The following is a 21,296-nucleotide window of genomic DNA, read 5'->3' as shown; positions in this document are numbered from 1 at the left end:
AGTTGCTTTTCCTACACATTCCCGATATCTTATAAAATAGTTTTAGTTTTATTAGCCGTAAAAAAGTGGATTTACATGTGGAATAACATTGCTTATTTTGAGACGTTAACAGAGGTGTAAGTGAGAGCAAGGAACAACTCTAGGTAGGGATTGTGTGAAGGGCTGCAAAATTTAGTCCTATGCTCGGCGCGTATGGCCTTTGAGCAGGGAGGAATGGTTATCGTGCCACACCTGCTGTGACACATGACCTCGGTTTTTGCGATCTCATTTGAAGGACCGCCCCCATTTAGTCGCCTTCTTCGACAAGCAAGGGGTACGGAGGACCTATTATAACTCGGATCCCCACGGGGTGAATACAACGAAATACCCCTTTATGGCGTGTAAAATGTCCAATCTTGATTTATATTCGATGATCCTGTTATTCATATGTCAAAATATGAGTGTGTTTTATCTCCAGGATAACTCGTACCCAAATTCATATGAGAAATGACAGTTTTTTTTTCGAACTCAGATATCTATGACAGAAATGACAAAGTTTGTCTCCAGGAGAACCCGTATCCAGATATTGATGGGTGCGACTTCTCCAGGAGAACATGCACCCCAAAGTCTGGGTACGAGTTCTCCCGGGTACGAGTTCTCCCGGGTACGAGTTATCCTGGGTACGCGAAGTCGTAGTTCCTGTTTGAAGTAGACACCAATTGGATGATTCCGCTATCCGTAAGTAAACGTCTAGACCTTACGCTCCAATATTGAAAACAGAAAAAAAGTCTGTTCTAGAGTTGCGCTGTATTATTCAAAAGCACTGTATATAAATAATATTGTTTTATGTTTGGAGTTCTGTGAAAACTAAGTCTAACTGTATTATGTATAGTAGTCAGTGTAACGTTGGACCTAAAGACAATAACTTGTTGCGAATATTTATTTATATAGATTCTATATGATATAACATTAGTACTATTTTTGACAAGTGCCTTTGGTGTCTCAGTGATATGTGCGAGACCGCTATACATGATTGTGCTCGCGCTGTGGAAGTTTTAAATATGCGTCCCAGTTTCTGGTTTCAATGAGCTTCAGTACGTGACCGTTGTTTAATCTGTTAATACTGTCATTTTACCAGTCGTGAATATCTGCTAGTATCGAATGATTTTATTTTGAAATATTCTGCAGAAGTAAAATGTAGTTACAAGTTTAAAGCAATATTAGCTTTTGTTCAGAAAAAAAAATATTTTGTGAAAAACTTCGCTATTACGATAGTTTAGTGCATAGTATGTAACTTTTACAATATTATCATCAAGGAACCGTTAAAGACGAAGTGTAAGAGTTTATCAAAATAAAGGTTTAGGTCCTATTGAATGCATAGCATTATATAATGATCGTTGTGTACAAGAAGATGATGATGTAACTTTTCTTCCTTCAACATGTTCATAGCCGCTGAATAGGTTTTCTTTAACAACAGTGTGATATTAAACTCTGGACACGACAAAGTCCGGAGTTTCACCAACCCTTTTATTAAGGATACAAATAAACCCTTTACAAAACATGATGGGATTTTATGTTCACAAGACATGCACCAAAATTTACACCTGTAACTATTGTAGTTTTTAAGATATTTCACCTGAAAGAAAAACAATCCCATGGGAAACGCAAATACTAATAACACAAGTTTATAAACCTTACTTTGTTCTGTCATTGAAATAATAAATCACAATTTTACAAGATCACTTTCCAACACCAAAATGGCAGCTAGTGTTGCTTTAAAACATCATATTGGATAATCCCAGTATAAAGATGAATACTCCACCAGTTTGTAAGTGTTTTTATTACACACTATAACTCTCCCCACACTGTGTTTACAATCTGAAGTGGAGTTTACTCAAACTTTGACTGCTTAGATAAAAGAAAACTTAAACTGAAGTTTGCGATCCTTTCGCGAAATTACTGCAGAATGCCATAACGCTTGGAGAAGGAATGGTTTTGAAATGGGGGCTGGAAGTTTGATGTCAACTATTGCATGTGAATCATTGTCTCAGTCTGATGAATAAACTGAACAAGACTTCAAAAGGAGATATTGGGTCACCTAGTGGGAAGGTAAGACCATTTGACATGTTTGCCAAATGGTGCAACACTTAGTCACCAACATTTTGGCTTGCAATTCTTCATTGCTCCTATGTATATAGTGTAGAATTTTGTGCATAGTCACACTGAACATGGAATCTTCTATCAACATTGTGGAATATAAGGGTGGGTGATATAATTAGTAAAGTACAAATTTGGATGTTTTTATTCTAAATGAGGATGATGCATTTTTATTTTATGCATTCTTGTATTATGTTTTGGTGTTCGCCAGACTATTTGCTTTGGTTGGGGCAAAGCCCGTTACTTAGAACGCATTTGAGCTTTTTCCAAGGAAAATTATTGTTGTCTATTGACTGATTACACATTAAATAAATGTTTTACTGTCTATATACCTGTACATATGTCGAGTAGTGCACTAAGTCTGTCAAAGGAAACTCTTAAATTATCAATTCTATTACTGTATACAGGGCTATTTTCACCCGGCCGTGTTATTTTCGCCTTTCTACACTTGTAGACTGTTTCGCTCCGTGTTTTTCGCCCCGTGCTATTTTCGCCTTGAGTTATTTTCGCCCCGTGCTATTTATGGCATGTGGTATTTTCGCCATGTGGTGTTTTTGCCCCGTATTATTTTCGCCCCGTGTTATTTTCGCCCCGTGCTATTTTCACCTGTATTATTTTCGCCTTTCTACACTTGCAGACTGTTTCGCCTAGACAGTAGACATAGTTGTGTTAAAAGTTAGATATGAGAGAAAACAGTTTCACCCATTCTTAAATTCCACAGAGACAATGAGGGTGAAATGGACGAAAACAAAGCAGGGGTGAATATTTTCCTGTATACAATATTCACTCAGATCATTTGAATATTTCCCTGTATACAATATTCATTCAGATCATTTGAATATTTCCCTGTATACAATATTCATTCTGATCGTTTGTTTGATGCATATCACAAAGCAAATTGAATACTATTCTCCACTAGTTTCTTGAATTCGCAGGAGTATATGCTTGTTGGAATATTTACCTCATGATTTTCTGTTAATGTAATGGTTTTTGTCATGGTAAATATATTTGCATCATGCTTTCACTGTTAATGTAGTGGTCCATTTAAACCATGGCAGCAGTGACCCAGCAGCCGTTAGCGACTGCAGTCAATGAGACGAATACTCCTTCAGTTCTCCATTCAAGTGGTCCGATTACGATAAGAAATCTACAAGATACAGAAAAGGATGCTGAGTTCACGGGAAGGATAATAGTAGACACATTTGAAGGGAAAGTTGTTCATTGTACTAGTAGACAAAGGTGTGTATCGATTGGACCTTGTATTTTTAATACCCCAAAACCTATTATTTTACATTTGCTTATTGAAAGTTCAACGTCTATATGTCGCACAACTTACATTTTTCTTCCCTATTAGACGTTTCAAAATATTGCTTAACTATATAGCTGTTTGTGAGGGCCCTTGTATGTGTACGTCAATACTAACGTCAAAGTGGCGACGTCGTCAATTTCATATATGATAGGATTTTTGGATAATAGGATTTTCCATTGAATATATTACAGTTTCTATTGAAAGTGAAAAATAATAATTGCTATTTTTTGAGATTACATATTCTCAAATACCATATTTAGTATTTTGGTGAATTTTCGTGACAGGGCAGATTTTGGCCAAAACCGTACCTTGTTCTTCGTGCTTGTTTTATAGTCTGAGACTTTAGTATTGACTTTGTTTAATTTTATATGGCAATCGGTCGATCAAAAGCAATATTTACCATGTTTGTAAGGTCGCAATCAGCCAATAGGAAGACAGATTTATCATATTCAAACATCATGACAATGGTGGGTAATGAAGAGAAAGATTAATCATGTTTATTAAGACAATAAGTTCATGTTCAGCAAGACCATGTTTTTGAACGAGCTATCTTTATCTCATTACCCGAGGGCATGATGTCGGCATACTTCAAGAGGTGTTAATATGCTTTTTGAAAACTATACTGGGAGATTTGCAGTTCATACCCTCGTGTATTTTCGAAAAAGAAATTAATTTATCTTTTACTTTTATTTCTGCCAAAGTTCCTAGCTGTTAAAGTATAGGTGTACTATATTGTTCATACTGATACACAAAGTTCCTAGCTGTTAAAGTATAGATATACTATATTGTTCATATGTAACTCACGATGCGTTGATAGAAATACAACAACAGCGTAAATCCTTGTTAAAAGTTCGTGTTTATATTTCATTCAAATAGGATAAATTGAAATGCCCTGTAACAAACAGAAAGTCGCATATCAAAATGACATGAAAATGTACATCACGTCAAATACATATATACATTTTATACATGTTATATATACATATATTGTATCATTTGAAACTTAGCATAAAGTTATATCAAATGATATTCAAGCACTTTAATCACAATTTATAAAAGTGATCCACCGAACTTATTTATATTTAATAAGTGAGAAAAATAAGATTAAAAACAAAATATTTATATTATTGCTTTAGTTGACTTTTATATTGCTTAATCAGTCTAAATAGTATAACTTACCAAAGTTATGGACTTTAGGCTTGATATTTATCAAAAGTAAAGTTGTAAACTATATTTCAAAGCTTCTTCGGTGCAACTGCAATAAAAGTTAAACATGCACTTTGTTAGATATTAGCAATATAATTAAGAGCGCCAACAACTGCGATGCTATTGCTTCCATAAAAACAAAGAAAAACCAGACATACCACGATGGCGAAATAACTCCAACTATAACTAAAACTCAAACGTCTGTACACTTCAAACCCACTGGACAATATGAAAAAATCCAACCCTGGTCTAAAGTCACATGACTATAAGAGGCGCCAAATGCTCACCAAACTTTTGGCGGGAAAATACTAATTACATCAAATTGGAAATTAAATAAAATCAAAGCTGCTTGCCATTGTTTTGGCATAAGTTTCTAGTAGAACTTTATTATACAATCTTATCAATTGCAAATTCAATTCTTTTTAATCATAAAACTTAAAAGTTATTTACAAAATTTTCACACGGCTACACATACTGATACACACAGCTCCTAGCTGTTAAAGTATAGGTGTACTATATTGTTCAAGACTGATACACACAGTTCCTAGCTGTTAAAGTATAGGTATACTATATTGTTCATACTGATACACAAAGTTCCTAGCTGTTAAAGTATAGGTGTACTGTATTGTTCATACTGATACACACAGTTCCTAGCTGTTAAAGTATAGGTGTACTGTATTGTTCAAGACTGATACACTCATTGTTCACATTCACGAGGAAATTCAATTGATAAAAATACCAAAGGCAAAACATTAGAAATGTAAATATTGAAAATTTAATTACATTCACATAAATGCTATTTCCTGTTAAAAGTGCTTTACAATCAATGGATTCTAGACATTTTCTTTCATAGCTTACCCGCCATGAGAGCATTCTATGCAAGAAAACAGAGGGAGAGACCTCCTGTGTATTATGAGAGAGACTTTGTTGCGGAATATAATGGAGAGAGTGTAGGCTCGTGTGTTCTACGTTACCATGGAGACAATGATCTGTTTCAGTAAATATCAACTTGTATTCAAACTTTAGAAGAATGTAAGGAGAATCGATTTAAACTGACCTCCCATTATCAGATTTTAAGTTTGGCGTTGGGAATATAGGAATTGCCCCCATATTTCTATCTCTCCTTTGTCATTTATTTGCAGAAAGTCAAAGTTAAGTTAAAGAGGTAGAAAAGGTTACAATGACCATTACCAGGCACTCTCAATGCAAGTGTGCATTGGAGGTTTTACATTGTAAAATATAAATTTGTGAGATCAATTAGTTAATCTTATATTCAGTTCTGGATACCTGCGCAGATGTTTAAAGATGTTCAGTTCAAACGTTCTCTTATGTAAACCATCATCATTTCTAAATTATGCTGCAATGTCAGATAACACATTCCAACCCATGACACATTATTTGAAAATGCCGAGTACAGCAGGATATTGAAAAATATTGAAACCTTCTTTTGAATAGCCTGATGGTAGTACCTGTCATTTTTTGTTTTGTTGTACTCTTTTATATGTATCTCTTTCTTCAAAACAAACAAATTGTGTTAGATCTAGTCATTTAAATCGACACCCCTGTTTGAATCAGTTACACATGATGCAGTAGCCATGGTGATTAAGGCAGGAGTTTTAAACTCAGAGCACATTTGAGATTCAAGTTGCATTCTAAAACTGTGTTTGATATTTATACGTTTGTGATCGAACTTCATACTCTCAAGTATATCCTGGGGTCAATATGATTTGATGGATGATTATGATAAACCTCACCAGCTTTCTACACTACAATGATAGTAAATAGAAAACCATATTTTAAGTCATTCTATTTTCTGCACACATATCTTAAGAAGACGGGGATAGGGGTAGGTGATTCATAGAAAATTTCAATTATAAAGACTCAGGAAGATGAGAAATAAGTTAAGTTTGATACCAAGCAATAGAAAAAGCACAATCTGAATATTGAAGTATTTATGACATGCATAATATTATTTAATGTCATTATAATAGATAAATGTATTTCATTTGTTAGCTTATGAGTTATGAGATTTATCACTGTTCGTCATCTTCACCTCTCATGTTTGATGTGTATGAATGCTGATATTTGCTACATTCTTTTTAAACAGAGACCGGGATGAGGACTTGAACAATATGTCTTGCTGTGATCAGTGTGGGTAAGGATGTTTTAACAGGCATCATATATAAAAATATCATAGCTAGAGAGTCAACAGTTTAAACTTTTCATAACTGAGTGTTTATTTATTAAAAATATTCACTTTCATTCACATGTCAATTCTATATATTATCCCAGTAAACTAGAAATAAAAGACACAATAGAATCTCCTACACTTAATCATATTTTGATCTTTCATTAAGCATAGATATTAATGGCAAAGTAACAAACTTGACTTTATGACAAACAGGATGACTTCAGCTTCTCCATCGTTAACTTAATTATCTTTCCATATACAAGAGTATGTTCTGCTTATGATAAATTTTTTAAATTGAGACAGGCTACAGACAAATAGATTCATGCTACAAGGATTTCAACAGCATTTCCTAAAGTCTATGTTTATCATAACGATTTAATTTACAAATACAACCTGTCTGACTTGTTTCATACCAATTGATCGACCACTCTTGACATACTGATTTTGACTACAAGATGAGACAGGTGTGGAAGTCACTCCTCCTAGACACCTGCTCCCACTTATAATGTGTCCAGGAGTCTGTATGTCTGTCCTACGCTCGATTTTTTTTATAGGATTGTTCATTATCTTCGCTTTCTTATCATAAACAAAACTTCATGCCTCTAATCGGTTTTGCACTTTAGCTATAAACAAGGATGGTCATCTATAAGGTACATGTATCATTTCATTATCTCTAGTTTTTGGTGTATTGAGTCATTCAATTGTACAACAAAATAATTATTGATATTTTCTGTATCAATATTATGCATTGGCTTATCGTAACCTACCATCAAAGTGTACTTTTGAGCTCTATGAATAGTACACTTTCTCGGGTTACTAAATTATTTTATTGACTTGAAATATGTAGAAGTGTTTAACATGAGACCGCGACTAAAGACAAGGTAGGATAGAATTTTATGTGACCACCATATTCCCTTAAATGATTGCCGTAATGTTTGTCAAATTTTGGCCAAAATAGGAAGTTCAGAATCTTTATCAACTTAATGATCTCTCTATGAATATTGACTTAATCCTGTGTTAAAAGTGCATGGTACTCATTCTGGGATAGACAAGATCTGGTTTATTAAATAATGATTGACATTTTTATCTTTGATGTCTTATAAAATTGGGGTCGTATATTTTCTAATTTGTTTATCGCCATATATTAACCTTGTATTAAGTAGAAGTAGTTTCATTTGCAGACATTAAGAAGTAATATCCTTTAATTTATGATTTCTGACTTTCAAGAATTAGAATACACATTCTCTACTTTTTTCGTATACATCAGAATTCCTCGATTTGTCATTTTTCAGACTTTGCTGTTTTACCTGTGCGACAACAGAATTTGAAATCCCACTTGGAAAGGGTTATATAGATCACATTGGAGTAGATGCCAGATTTAGAGGAAAAGGCATAGGGAAGGTGCTATTAGATATGGCTGAAATTGACGCCAAAAGAAAAGGATGTCAAGTAAGTTGGATTGTAAGTGGTTTGATACATATAAAACTAAATCTGCAGTATATTATAGATTGAACTGTTTGGTTGGGGAATTGGAAGAAGAAAAAATACACATGTGTTTTGGCAAAAGTACTTTGTCACCATCATCCTTGAAACTGATTGATTATTGATTGGACATTGTTTAACGTCACACACGAGAATCTTTCATTCATATGGGGACGTTACCATTTCCGATGAAGGGCTGCAAAATGTAGATCTATGCTCAGCGCTTATGACATTTGAGCATGGAGGGATCTTTATCGTGCCACACCTACTGTGACACGAGACCTCGGATTTTGCGGTCTCATTTGAAGGACTGCTATTTGGTCGCCTCTTACGACAAGCAAGGGGTACTGATCAGGACGACCTATTCGTATCCGGATCCTCACGGTATCCTTGAAAATGAACATGTAATATATAATTCTACAAATGACAAAAATCACTATATTCAGAATTGCAATTTTCTTTGGGGAAAAATTAAATAATCTCTGATATTAAGATTTCCGAAATACACACATAGGCCTCTGTCGATTAATTAGAATCAAGGTAAAATAATTGTTGTTTTCCAGAGTATTTATCTATGGGTGTCGACTAGTAACCGAGCCCAGCACTTGTACGAGAGACAGGGATATGTGTTAATGGAAACTGGCACCTTATGTTGCTGTGGAATGTGGTGCTTAACAGGAGACAGGGTAAGTACCCATCTATGTTTTTTAACTTCATCAGTTTAGTTTACGTATGTCACATTCTATATGACAGGAGATGTTTACACCTCCTAGACACCTGATCCCACATCTGGTGTGTCCAGGGGTCCGTGTTTACCCAACTATATATTTTGTATTGCTTATAGGAGTTATGAGATTGTTCACTGTTTGTTATCTTCACCTTTCATCATATACACCTTAAAAAAAGAATGTTTGTGTTGCTCTCTCCCAATCTAGCATTCACAATTTGGGTAGGTGGGTAAGGAATTTTCTTTTTTTAAACAATGATACACTTTTAAAAAAAATGTTTGAAATTTAATGCAATGTGACATTGTAATGTCTAAATGTTAGTTTCATTTGACCGGCGTTTTGAAATTCTTTACAAGGGGAAAAGGGGTTGGGGAGCTACGGACGCAACACAATTCAAGAATCTCCGAAGAACTGTTTTGCTGGCATCACATCATGCTTTGCTTTGATTGGAATATAGTTTGGGTCTTTTCTATCGAGTCGAGAAATAACTGTTGGTGTGAAATGTCACCATATTGACTAATTTGGATCACATGATAATAAATTGTGTTGTCCACAGTTTGTGACCGACAGCAAAGACATATATATCAAGTTATTGATACCAAAGTTACTGTTGAAAAAAAGTTGACATTTTTTATGAAACTTTGTTTTCAAATTAATTTGAAAGTCGCTTCTAAGATTCATGTGTTCTCTGTGTTTATGTTTTGACCTTGGACTTTAGCCTACTTTTTATATAATTTTAACCTTGGCAATATCTTTTGAACTAAGTCATTCAAGGGAAATGGGTTATTGATATTTCACACTTTCTATATGTTATTAAATGCTTTGACCTAGTGACCTTGAACTTTGACTTACTTTTCAAAATCTTGAACCAAACGAATAGGTGAAGTAGATGCTGGTTTCTGTGATCTATGCTGTCTTCCTCTAACAAGTCCTGTTAAATCTTTAGGTCACTGTAACCAAGGGCTGAAGTATGTTGTAACTTGGCAAGGACCATTGGATGCAATTAATCATGATATGCATATTTTTTTCTGTTTGGGTGCGATTTCTCAGAAAGTATTGGACTGATTTTTAGCTCCCAGGTACAAAGTATATGGATAACTATTGCTATAAATCACAGTACCATTGCCGTCTGCATACAGCAGGTTGAAGTTGTCTTTTTTATTTGAATCATTATTTTTAATGCAATTTTACCCTACATGATTCAAACTTTTGTGGATGTTTCATAGATAGAAAGAATATGTTAGAATACAACATTGATGATGGGGTTGGTATATCTGGTCAACGTTTTGTAGTTAGTTTGGGTGTAGGAGAATTGTACACAGGGTAGACAATCCTCTAACTTTTGGAATCTTAATAATCTGCAGCATAGGCACATGTTTTACAGAGTAGGAGTTTTCTTGCGGTTTAACACTTGGTACTGTATCCTACATAATGTATGTTTTTGTAAATGTTATTTTTTGTGGTAATGCATCATTATTGTTTTATTTCTAGGAATTTGCTCGGATGGAGAAGATTCTTCAGAGCTAACCAAAACAGCTTAAAATATTTGTGCTCAATGGTGTATATGTTAAATTACTTGTATGGATCCATTGAGAAATTTTACTTAGGAAATAAGATTTCATTTTTGAATGTCATTGGGATTTGACATGAAGTTGGTCACGTGATAAAATCCTATCACGCCCGCACCGGTATCTTGCCATGAAGATAATTTTTGAAGCCTCGAAACCAGCCTCGCTTATTATCATGCCGAGTTATAGCCGTGATGGCAGTTGCCAGGAAACAACAGTTTAACTTATCATCATCATAAAGTAAATAGGCTTATACCCCTGCGTACATTGTTAGAAATTCATTTTATAAATTTGCAGAAGTTGCAATTGAGACATAGTTGCAGACGGTATTTAAAACTGTTTAAAATGAAACAACAGAACGGTATGTTTAATGTTTCTGTTTTATAAATTGATGAAATTCTTGTTTGTTTATAAAATAAACTCAGAATAAATATCCTGCTGCGTTTGTTTCTGTTATGATGTCATTGCAGTGGCGGATTGAGGGTTTACGAAATGGTGTGTGTGAAAATCAAGTATTAGCCATTTCGTGTGGCAATCTGGAATTTTACTCACACTATTTCTATTTTTTAAATTGTGGCGAGAGGGGGAAGGTTCTAAATCCCCAACTGCATTGCATAAGCAAGAAGCCAGGTGAAAGTACAGGAACTGACTTTTGAAGCGGTGATTGTATTCATATGCAAGAAAAGACTGATCACGTGACTTACTTCATGTTACACGAAATTGAATGTCAATTTCATTAGTATTATCATATAAGGAAGTGCATTGGCAAATGTAAATATTTGGCAAATTAATGTTGTTACAGGATTGTGCAAATTAATTTTTAAAGTCACCTGAGATGACTTTCGGATGATATGTATCATATCATGAGTTCTATTGCAAAAAGATTTTGGATGCCTTATCCTTATGCATTATCAATGCCTTATTTGAAAATTGTTACACCATCACATTTTCATTATGAAAACCACTGCAATGAGTTTATCTTTCCCCCCGTTTTGCTATGCCAGAAAATTCTGGGATTTGAATAATGTAAACTATTTGTTGAATATTTTTTGTTGAACAATATTTTGTATTCATACACTCGACCTGAATTTTCAGAGTTTTATCAGCAAAGGACTATGGACTATAACTTTTTGAATCTTACAAACTCAAGATTTTGAAGCTTTGATGAAAGACAAAATATTTTGTTTTTGTAACAGAGATCCTTTCTATATACAGTTTTACATATCATTTTGTCTGAAATATACAGTACTTTGGAATAATTTATACATCAATCGTTTTAATCAATTTTTTATCATTTTGTTTCTTCAAAGTTTTGATTATAAAAATTACCACTTGTTTTCGAGATAGATTCTTGCACAAATAACACATCATTTTGAGACAATAGAGTGAATGTTGGTTTTGATGTAAGAGTCCTTAGGATATGTAGTTCTTTATAGGGTTTGACAATATAATGCATATCGTGAAAGGAGAGTTCTTGTGGACTTCTTATTTCACGCGAGCGCCTGATATGGTTAAATGACTTTTAATATGAAGTGTTTCAAATTTAGGCCTATACTCGGCGCTTATGGCCATTGAGCAATGAGGGTTCTTTAGCGTGCCAGACCTATTGTGACAAGGGACATCCGTTTGTAAGGTCATCTCCGAGGACCCGTAACATTCACACCTGATGCCGAGCGTTTGGCGATGGAACTGTCACTACCTGTTTTAACGACTTAGGTCTGTCGTGGCCGGGATTCGAACCCTGGCCTTCCGCATGCGGGGAGAACGCTCTAACCTCTCGGCCACCGGCGGTTAATCAAGAGTTCTCATATGTATTTGAACAACAGAAACATAAAAGAGAATAATTTTATTTTGCATGTGATGCCAGTTGCGAAATCACGTGATAATAAACTCCTCACGTATATTTCGGGATCTACAGTATTGTATAGTTCTGTATTGTATATTTCTGTATTGTATATTTCAGTATTGTATATTTCTGTATTGTATATTTCTATATTGTATATTTCTGTATTGTATATTTCTATATTGTATATTTCTGTATTGTATATGTCTGTATTGTATATGTCTGTATTGTATATTTCAGTATTGTATATTTCTGTATTGTATATTTCTGTATTGTATATTTCTGTATTGTATATTTCTATATTGTATATTTCTGTATTGTATATGTCTGTATTGTATATGTCTGTATTGTATATTTCTATATTGTATACTTCTGTATTGTATATTTCTATATTGTATACTTCTGTATTGTATATTTCTATATTGTATACTTCTGTATTGTATATTTCTATATTGTATACTTCTGTATTGTATATTTCTATATTGTATACTTCTGTATTGTATATTTCTATATTGTATACTTCTGTATTGTATATTTCTGTATTGTATATTTCTATATTGTATATTTCTGTATTGTATATTTCTGTATTGTATATTTCTATATTGTATATTTCTGTATTGTATATTTCTGTATTGTATATGTCTATATTGTATATTTCTGTATTGTATATTTCTATATTGTATATTTCTATATTGTATATTTCTATATTGTATATTTCTGTATTGTATAGTTCTGTATTGTATATTTCTATATTGTATATTTCTGTATTGTATATGTCTATATTGTATATTTCTGTATTGTATAGTTCTGTATTGTATATTTCTATATTGTATATTTCTGTATTGTATATTTCTATATTGTATATTTCTATATTGTATACTTCTGTATTGTATATTTCTGTATTGTATATTTCTGTATTGTATATTTCTGTATTGTATATTTCTGTATTGTATATTTCTATATTGTATATTTCTGCATTGTATATGTCTATATTGTATATTTCTGTATTGTATAGTTCTGTATTGTATATTTCTATATTGTATATTTCTATATTGTATATTTCTGTATTGTATATGTCTATATTGTATATTTCTGTATTGTATATTTCTATATTGTATATTTCTATATTGTATATTTCTGTATTGTATATGTCTATATTGTATATTTCTGTATTGTATATGTCTATATTGTATATTTCTGTATTGTATATTTCTGTATTGTATATGTCTGTATTGTATATTTCTATATTGTATATTTCTGTATTGTATATTTCTATATTGTATATTTCTGTATTGTATATTTCTGTATTGTATATTTCTATATTGTATATTTCTGTATTGTATATTTCTATATTGTATACTTCTGTATTGTATATTTCTGTATTGTATATTTCTATATTGTATATTTCTGTATTGTATATTTCTATATTGTATATTTCTATATTGTATATTTCTGTATTGTATATTTCTATATTGTATATTTCTATATTGTATACTTCTGTATTGTATATTTCAGTATTGTATATTTCTATATTGTATATTTCTGTATTGTATATGTCTATATTGTATATTTCTGTATTGTATATTTCTGTATTGTATATTTCTATATTGTATATTTCTGTATTGTATATTTCTGTATTGTATATTTCTGTATTGTATATTTCTGTATTGTATATTTCTATATTGTATATTTCTGTATTGTATATTTCTGTATTGTATATTTCTATATTGTATATTTCTATATTGTATATTTCTGTATTGTATATTTCGGGATATATATATTGTATATTTCTGAATGTTTGATTTCCATGTGGAATGAATATGTGCTATACAGTTAATGCAATACACATGAGATTGAACAGGACTGTTTAATGATACTCCTTGTGTCTTAGAATCTTTGCCCATTCACTAACTTTGGATTCTAAGCGTAGGTTTTGAGATAATATTGTTTTATTGGTATCTTAACCATCTAACAATTAATATGTTTAGCGGTTTATTAGCTATCATAATTATTTTAGTTTCATAACTTTAGGGATTGGGTTGAAATATGATGGATTAATGTATATTATCGTGTTTTAACTCATTTTTTATGTTAAGGTACTTATTCCTATGCTGTATGAAATGTAGGTCATGATGATTTTGCTATAGTGTTAATTTCCCACTTTTATTCATCAGGAAAATCTGTAAAATGAAAATAAAAGCTAATATAATGTTATACACAGGAAATATTTTATATATATCCGGTACAAAATGTATATCACTTTGTCATTTAGATTATATACATTCTATTGTATTTTCTATGTATTGTGAACAACTCCAGTTTCGACCTGTGTTAAGCATTTCAATACATCACATGGAATTTATTATCAGCCTTACAAATTTACTTATTAATTGTAATTCATGTAATATACTATATTGATGCACTGTGACTTTCAAAAAGAGTTGAATATCATGCCTCTTTGCCTGTGTTTGAATGTTAACTTACTCACAGATTATGACGTGTCATGTAGTTCTGATTAAGATTTAACATGATAAATGCACATATAATATTTATACATGTGGTAATGCAATATTGATTCAAAGTGGAAATTATGCTGAAAAAGATGAAGATATGGAATAATAGTTGCAACGTTGAACATGCAATAATAACTGATCTCCCAAAGGACCCTAACACCATATTTGGTACAAATAATCCTCTGGTGGTGTTGAATAAATGTTGTAACATTGGTCTTTGAAGTTATCTAAATTTGAACATGACTTTTGATCGGCTGAAACAAAATTATCTTCTGGAGAATGGCTAACACCCCAGTCACAATACATGTATTAAATGTCCTTTTTGTTGCCCTGCAGATGTATTTTAACTGTCTGGAACCATTCAGATTTCAACATGGCCTGTTTGTCTTTAGGATGTGTGCAACAAAATCAGCTTCTATAAAACTGCTGTATCCCAGTGCACCGTATCGATACGTATATATATGGGTGTTCCTAGTGAAAGGTGAAGATAACGAACACTGGTCAATCTCATAACTCCTACAAGCAATACAAAATAGTCTCTACAGCCCAGTAGCTAAGTACTTCGTTACTAGCTTGAAAATACGGATGTATATTTAATTGCTGTTAGAAAATTTAGAAATTCATTTCAAAATTAAGGATTATCTCCCTCATGCATAGCTCTTATCCTTGGACGAATTTGGCTCCACTTGTTTGGCACGCTGTTTTTGGCTATATTTAGATCTAAAACTTCATAGTTATTTCGGATTTCAAACATTTCGGTTGAGCATCACTGAAGAGACATTATTTGTCGAAATGCGCATCTGGTGCATCAAAATTGGTACCGTATAAGTTTTACATTATGACTCCTGGGTCGAGGCCTCTGCTGGTGGACTGTTAGTCCCCGAGGGTCTCTACAGCCCAGTAGCTAAGTACTTCGTTACTAGCTTGAAAATACGGATGTATATTTAATTGCTGTTAGAAAATTTAGAAATTCATTTCAAAATTAAGGATTATCTCCCTCATGCATAGCTCTTATCCTTGGACGAATTTGGCTCCACTTGTTTGGCACGCTGTTTTTGGCTATATTTAGATCTAAAACGTCATAGTTATTTCGGATTTCAAACATTTCGGTTGAGCATCACTGAAGAGACATTATTTGTCGAAATGCGCATCTGGTGCATCAAAATTGGTACCGTATAAGTTTTACATAGTTGGGCAAACACGGACCCCTGGACACACCAGAGGTGGGATCAGGTGCCTAGAAGGAGTAAGCATCCCCTGTCGACCGGTCACACTCGTCGTGATCCCTATATTCTGATTATGTAAACGGAACTATCTGTAGTCAAAATCAGTGTGCCAAGAACGATATGAAACATATTTTACAGAATTTACTAACATGACTTTTGATTGACTGAAATTATTCAAGCCAGGTTAGGTAATTAGACTCGTGATGCTGCTTAATGTTACTTCCCATTGAAATTTTGCAAAAACCAAAACAATATGCTGAATGTAAGTCAACATTGCAATTTTGTACACTATTGTTTAAAACGTCATCCGAGTCAGATGACATATTGCTATTGGACTGTGTCCATCATTGTGTATAGTCCATTGTGTGTTGTGTGATAAGAATTCAGCATTTTTATAGCTTCTTCTTGATAGCTACTATTCCAATTCTTTTTCAAATCTGGTATGAAGCATCCTCGCAACAAGTGTGCCATAAATTAATTGTAGATTTTAGAACTAGATCATATCTCTAGGCCCTAAGGAGCAGGGCGAAAACTTTACTGATTTTCAGAAATATTTTCTTCAACTGCTCTTGTTGGGAAATAAAGTAGTGACTGTATTTAAACCTTGAATATTTTTTTTATTTTGATGAAAACAGTAGATTGGATTGATAGCATGATACAGAGTAGGCATGCAATTGATTAATTTGCCCTTTTAAAGGTCTCTCGGGAAGTTGTCCGTCATCTGTTATGTAACATATTTTTTATCACACATGGTATGGAAACTCTTTGGGGTAAGGGACACTTAGCATTGTCAATGGTCACAACACATCCGGGCTCTAAGACCTAGGAAATGATGCAATTTCATTGTGAAATCTTTGTTACTTCGGGACAACAGTCAGTGAAACTGACTTTGGAAACTCTTGATGAAGAAGAATTCCCCTACCAGAAGTTTGAAATTTATTGCCCTTGGGTATGGCATGTCAAACGCTGCAATATTTGATATTTTCCATTTGTATTGTATAATTTTCCATTTGTATTGTATAATTTTCCATTTGTATTCTATATTTTCCATTTGTATTGTATAATTTTTCATTTGCATTGTATAATTTTCCATTTGTATTGTATAATTTTCCATTTGTATTCTATATTTTCCATTTGTATTGTATAATTTTTCATTTGCATTGTATAATTTTTCATTTGTATTGTATAATTTTCCATTTGTATTCTATATTTTCCATTTGTATTGTAGAATTTTTCATTTGCATTGTATACGTTTCCATTTGTATTGTATAATTTTCCATTTGTATTCTATATTTTCCATTTGTATTGTATAATTTTTCATTTGTATTCTATAGTTTCCATTTGTATTGTATAATTTTCCATTTGTATTCTATAGTTTCCATTTACATTGAATAATTTTTCATTTGTATTGTATCCAGGGATTGTTTATTTTGATTTGTTACGAAGGATTTCATTAGATAACGTTGCTTTGAAAATTGTTCGCTGATGTACCACAGATATAGAGGTGCTTAACACACCGGGCCGTAGCAATGTCGGTTCTTCATCGTACCAACGCCTGCAGCGACACGGAATATCTGTTAAGGTCATTACGGAAAGACCGTGATTCTCACTTTTAAATGCCGAGTGTTTGGTAAAGGAACAATCACTGCCTTAAATTGTTTATGTCTTAGGTTTGATGCGGCAATGGCAGTAACGGTTCTCGAACTCACGAGCTCCCGCCCACAAACCAAGCAGGACTAGTTATTTTTAAAAATACGTAGCTAGCCCTAGTAATGGCGACCCCCACCACCCATGATCATTTCTAAAGAAAAAAAAGAACTGTCCAGAAAAGCATGCACATTTTTTTTTTACTCAGAATTAAGTAGATTCGGGGGACTTCATTCGGCCTTTGGGTCCCCACCAACTGTTAACATCGAGTTTGGTTTGTTACAAATATTCAATGGATTAATCTTAAGTTATCGTTTTTTGAATTTGGTAATGCGCGAGATGTTGAAGAGCCACGTTTCGCAGGAACGTACCGTATTTGCTAAATGTAATGATGTAAACCCCCCCCCCCCAATTAATCTATCGCTTTTATGCGTCTAAATATTAATGTGATCAGCATACTCAATTAGTCTCTTATTTAACCACTGGCTGATCTAGATAATTCTGAACAAAAGGACGCAGTAAATTGCTGGATGTCTGGGGACTGCCTTAAGATCCCTAGTGAGTCCAGTGCAAAGTCTTGGTGGAGGAGTGGAGGGGGGGGGGGGGGGGTCCCCTGAAACAAGTGCGTTCTGACAAAATAAAATGTACATTTATGCTTTTTTCGACATTTCTATACAAAATATCATATTTGTGAAGGGAGGGAGGGTGGTGGTGGTTGTCTCCCGGCGCAAGATTCATCATTGCTAGCTATATGTATGTTCAACTAGTCCTTATATGGAACTCCTTATATGGAACCGATCGCGGTAGTTCAGTGATATACCCTTTGGTTCGTACTGTGAAGTCTCATGTTCGAGTTCTTCTCGTGTCATGGCTACATCACACCTAAGACGTAAATATAGTTAATACTTCCCATACGCATTGTTATTTAAAAGTGAGAATCACGGATCTTTCGAATAATGTGACCTTAAAAGCAGACATCCCGTGTTGCGACAGGCGTTGATACATTAAAGAACCCCAACTGCTACGCCACTGTGCGCGTACATGTAGCATATTAAGTCTATTTGTGGTACGTCACCTACAGCTGGTGACGGCTAAATAAAAGTGGGACCTAAACTAATGAAATCCTTCGTAACAAATCAAATTAAACAATCCCTCGGATGCAATACAAATGAAAGATTTTGCATTGCAAATGGAAATTATACAATGCAAGCAAAAATTATATAATACAAATGGAAAATATAGAATACAATTAAATGGAAAATTATATAGTACAAATGGAAATTATGCAATGCAAATGGAAAATTATACAATGCAAATGGAAAATATAGAATACAAATGCAAAAGTATACAATGCAAATGGAAAAGATCAAATATTGCAACGTTTGACATGCCATACATGGGTCTAAGTACTAGAGTGAATCTTATGGTCAGAGTTAACAAAAACTGTGAAATATATGGTCAGGAAATCCCTGGGTAATGGGTCTTATTTCTTTATGAATCTTCTTGTTGACTCCTGGACATCAAACAATGCCTCCAAGTACATATTGGTAATAAGAAACAAAGGTTTTATCAAACATATGGGCGTTCGCCTCGCATGTGGAAGGCCGGGGCTCGAATTCCGGTTGCGACAGACCTAAGTCGTTAAAACAGGTAGTTACAGTTTCATCGCCAAACGCTTGTCAACAGGTGTTTCCTCGAGGATGACCCTAAAACGGATGCCCCGTGTCACAGTAGGTGTGTCACACTAAAGAACGCTCACTGCTCAATGGCCGTAAGTGTCGAGCATATGCCTAAATTTGAAGCCGTTTACCGGCAATAGTGACGTATCCATATGAGTGAAAAGTTTTCAAGAGGGACGATATACATTATACAATGCATACTGCTGTTAGAATTCTATTGATGTGATTTCATTCAAGTGTGTGAATGCTTTTTTTGTTTTGTTTTACGTCCCTTCTACATTTCTTTTCACTAATTTTTAACGTCACCTGCTTTACGTGAAGTTCCACAATTTTAGACAGACCTATACATAGCGCTCAGGAGCGTAACAGAAAGGATTCCTTAACGTGCCAACGTCTGATGCAACATGGGGCCTCCATTTTTAAAGCCATACCAGAACGACCCGTGAATATCACTTTTTAATACCGAACGTTTGGCGAAGGAGCAATCAGTCAATCACTATCTTAAGTTTCACGCGATTATTGTACCAGCGAGGCTCGAACTCACAACCTCACGATCGTGAAGTGAACGGCCTCTCTTTTGACTGCACATAAACGTAAATTCGACCGATGATCAACGTGTGTGCTGATTTAACGATATAAAGTCAACGATATTTGATTTTCAAACCAGCCTTAAGCTTCATTGTTCTTTCTTTGAAAGTGAAAGTGTTGAATCACTATGGATTGTGTTTGAAGTGGGAAATGTTTGTTTCTTTGGCTCATTACACCAAAAGTTTATTCAATGTCTGCAAAGGAATTCGTAGGTGCAAAGCCAACACTTGGTTACGTCCGTGTGTCAAAGGTCAAACTACATATGGCTTTCTTTGACCTGCTTCTTAGCGGGGTTGTTGTGCTCGTGGTCAGATTAAACCATATTATTTCAATATACTGTATTGGATAGTATAATCATTGTAAGAAAGTATGAAGTTTACATTGTGATATAGGAGAGGGCGTGACGTATTTTATGTGGAAGGAAGGAGGTGGAAAATGTTTGAAAGACCAAGGGTCATGTCTTTGTAGAGAGTCGGGTAAAGTCACCCCACAGCTCATGGTATTTTGCGTATTTCCAGGGAAATTGTTTACGAAATGAATATATTATTGTAATTTAACAAAAGTGACATTTCATTTCTCAGATTCTTGTATTATGATTTGGGTACCTGCTATAATCTTCATTAGCCATTAAGTTTGATATACTACATGTACTTGCATCTCAATAACTATATATATAAATATATATACATTGTATATGATAACTGGAGATTATGTTTCTGTTTTTCAATTTCCAGTGCAAGTTTAGGATTCAGTATTGGATTGATTACACAAGAGTTCAATAAAGACGGAAAGTGACTTGCGATCCGGTTCTCTCGATTTTTACCCATTATAAGATTTCTAGACGAAGGTAACTACCCATATGAAAATTGAATATCTTTAAAAAAGAAAAAAAAATCTGATATCGCAATAGGGCAATTATTGTTCCGTAGGAAAATTCAAAATCATGTTGCGTTTTCTAAATATCATAAATACATTTCTTTTTACTCACTAAACGTTTTGATACTCTAGGGAAAAGAAAAGGAAATTTCCTGTATCTAATTTGTAATCCACACCGGCTGGGCTGTCTATGTGTAGGACTTTGCGTTCTATATACATTTTCTGCATATACTTGGTCAAACTATTTAACACTAATGTACACATATTCGATTGCTGAATGATTTAAAAGGAAACCACATAAAAT

At 33.6% G+C, this 21,296-nt stretch overlaps 1 protein-coding gene across 3 annotated transcripts; it reads left to right on the top strand.

Annotated features, from left to right (window-relative positions):
* The first annotated feature begins 654 nt into the window (after positions 1-654).
* LOC125674541 (uncharacterized) lies at positions 655-11,054 on the top strand. 3 transcript variants are annotated; one of them, XM_048911705.2, is made up of 8 exons: positions 655-717; positions 1,945-2,088; positions 3,173-3,375; positions 5,505-5,648; positions 6,759-6,806; positions 8,135-8,303; positions 8,888-9,010; positions 10,544-11,054. In XM_048911705.2, the coding sequence occupies exons 3-8, from the start codon at positions 3,188-3,190 to the stop codon at positions 10,577-10,579; spliced, it is 708 nt and encodes a 235-aa protein (XP_048767662.2). In that variant the 5' UTR covers positions 655-717; positions 1,945-2,088; positions 3,173-3,187; the 3' UTR covers positions 10,580-11,054. The 3 variants fall into 3 exon arrangements, with proteins under 3 accessions (XP_048767662.2, XP_056015837.1, XP_048767663.2); XM_056159862.1 differs by lacking the exon at positions 1,945-2,088 and having other exon boundaries at positions 664-717; XM_048911706.2 differs by lacking the exon at positions 655-717 and having other exon boundaries at positions 1,687-2,088; positions 8,135-8,291.
* Positions 11,055-21,296: the final 10,242 nt, after the last annotated feature.

This window comes from Ostrea edulis, chromosome 3 (assembly GCF_947568905.1).
Source record: "Ostrea edulis chromosome 3, xbOstEdul1.1, whole genome shotgun sequence".
In the NCBI taxonomy this organism is placed as follows: domain Eukaryota; kingdom Metazoa; phylum Mollusca; class Bivalvia; order Ostreida; family Ostreidae; genus Ostrea; species Ostrea edulis.
Note: the sequence above shows the minus strand (reverse complement) of the source record. Positions and strands in the feature narration are given on the sequence as shown.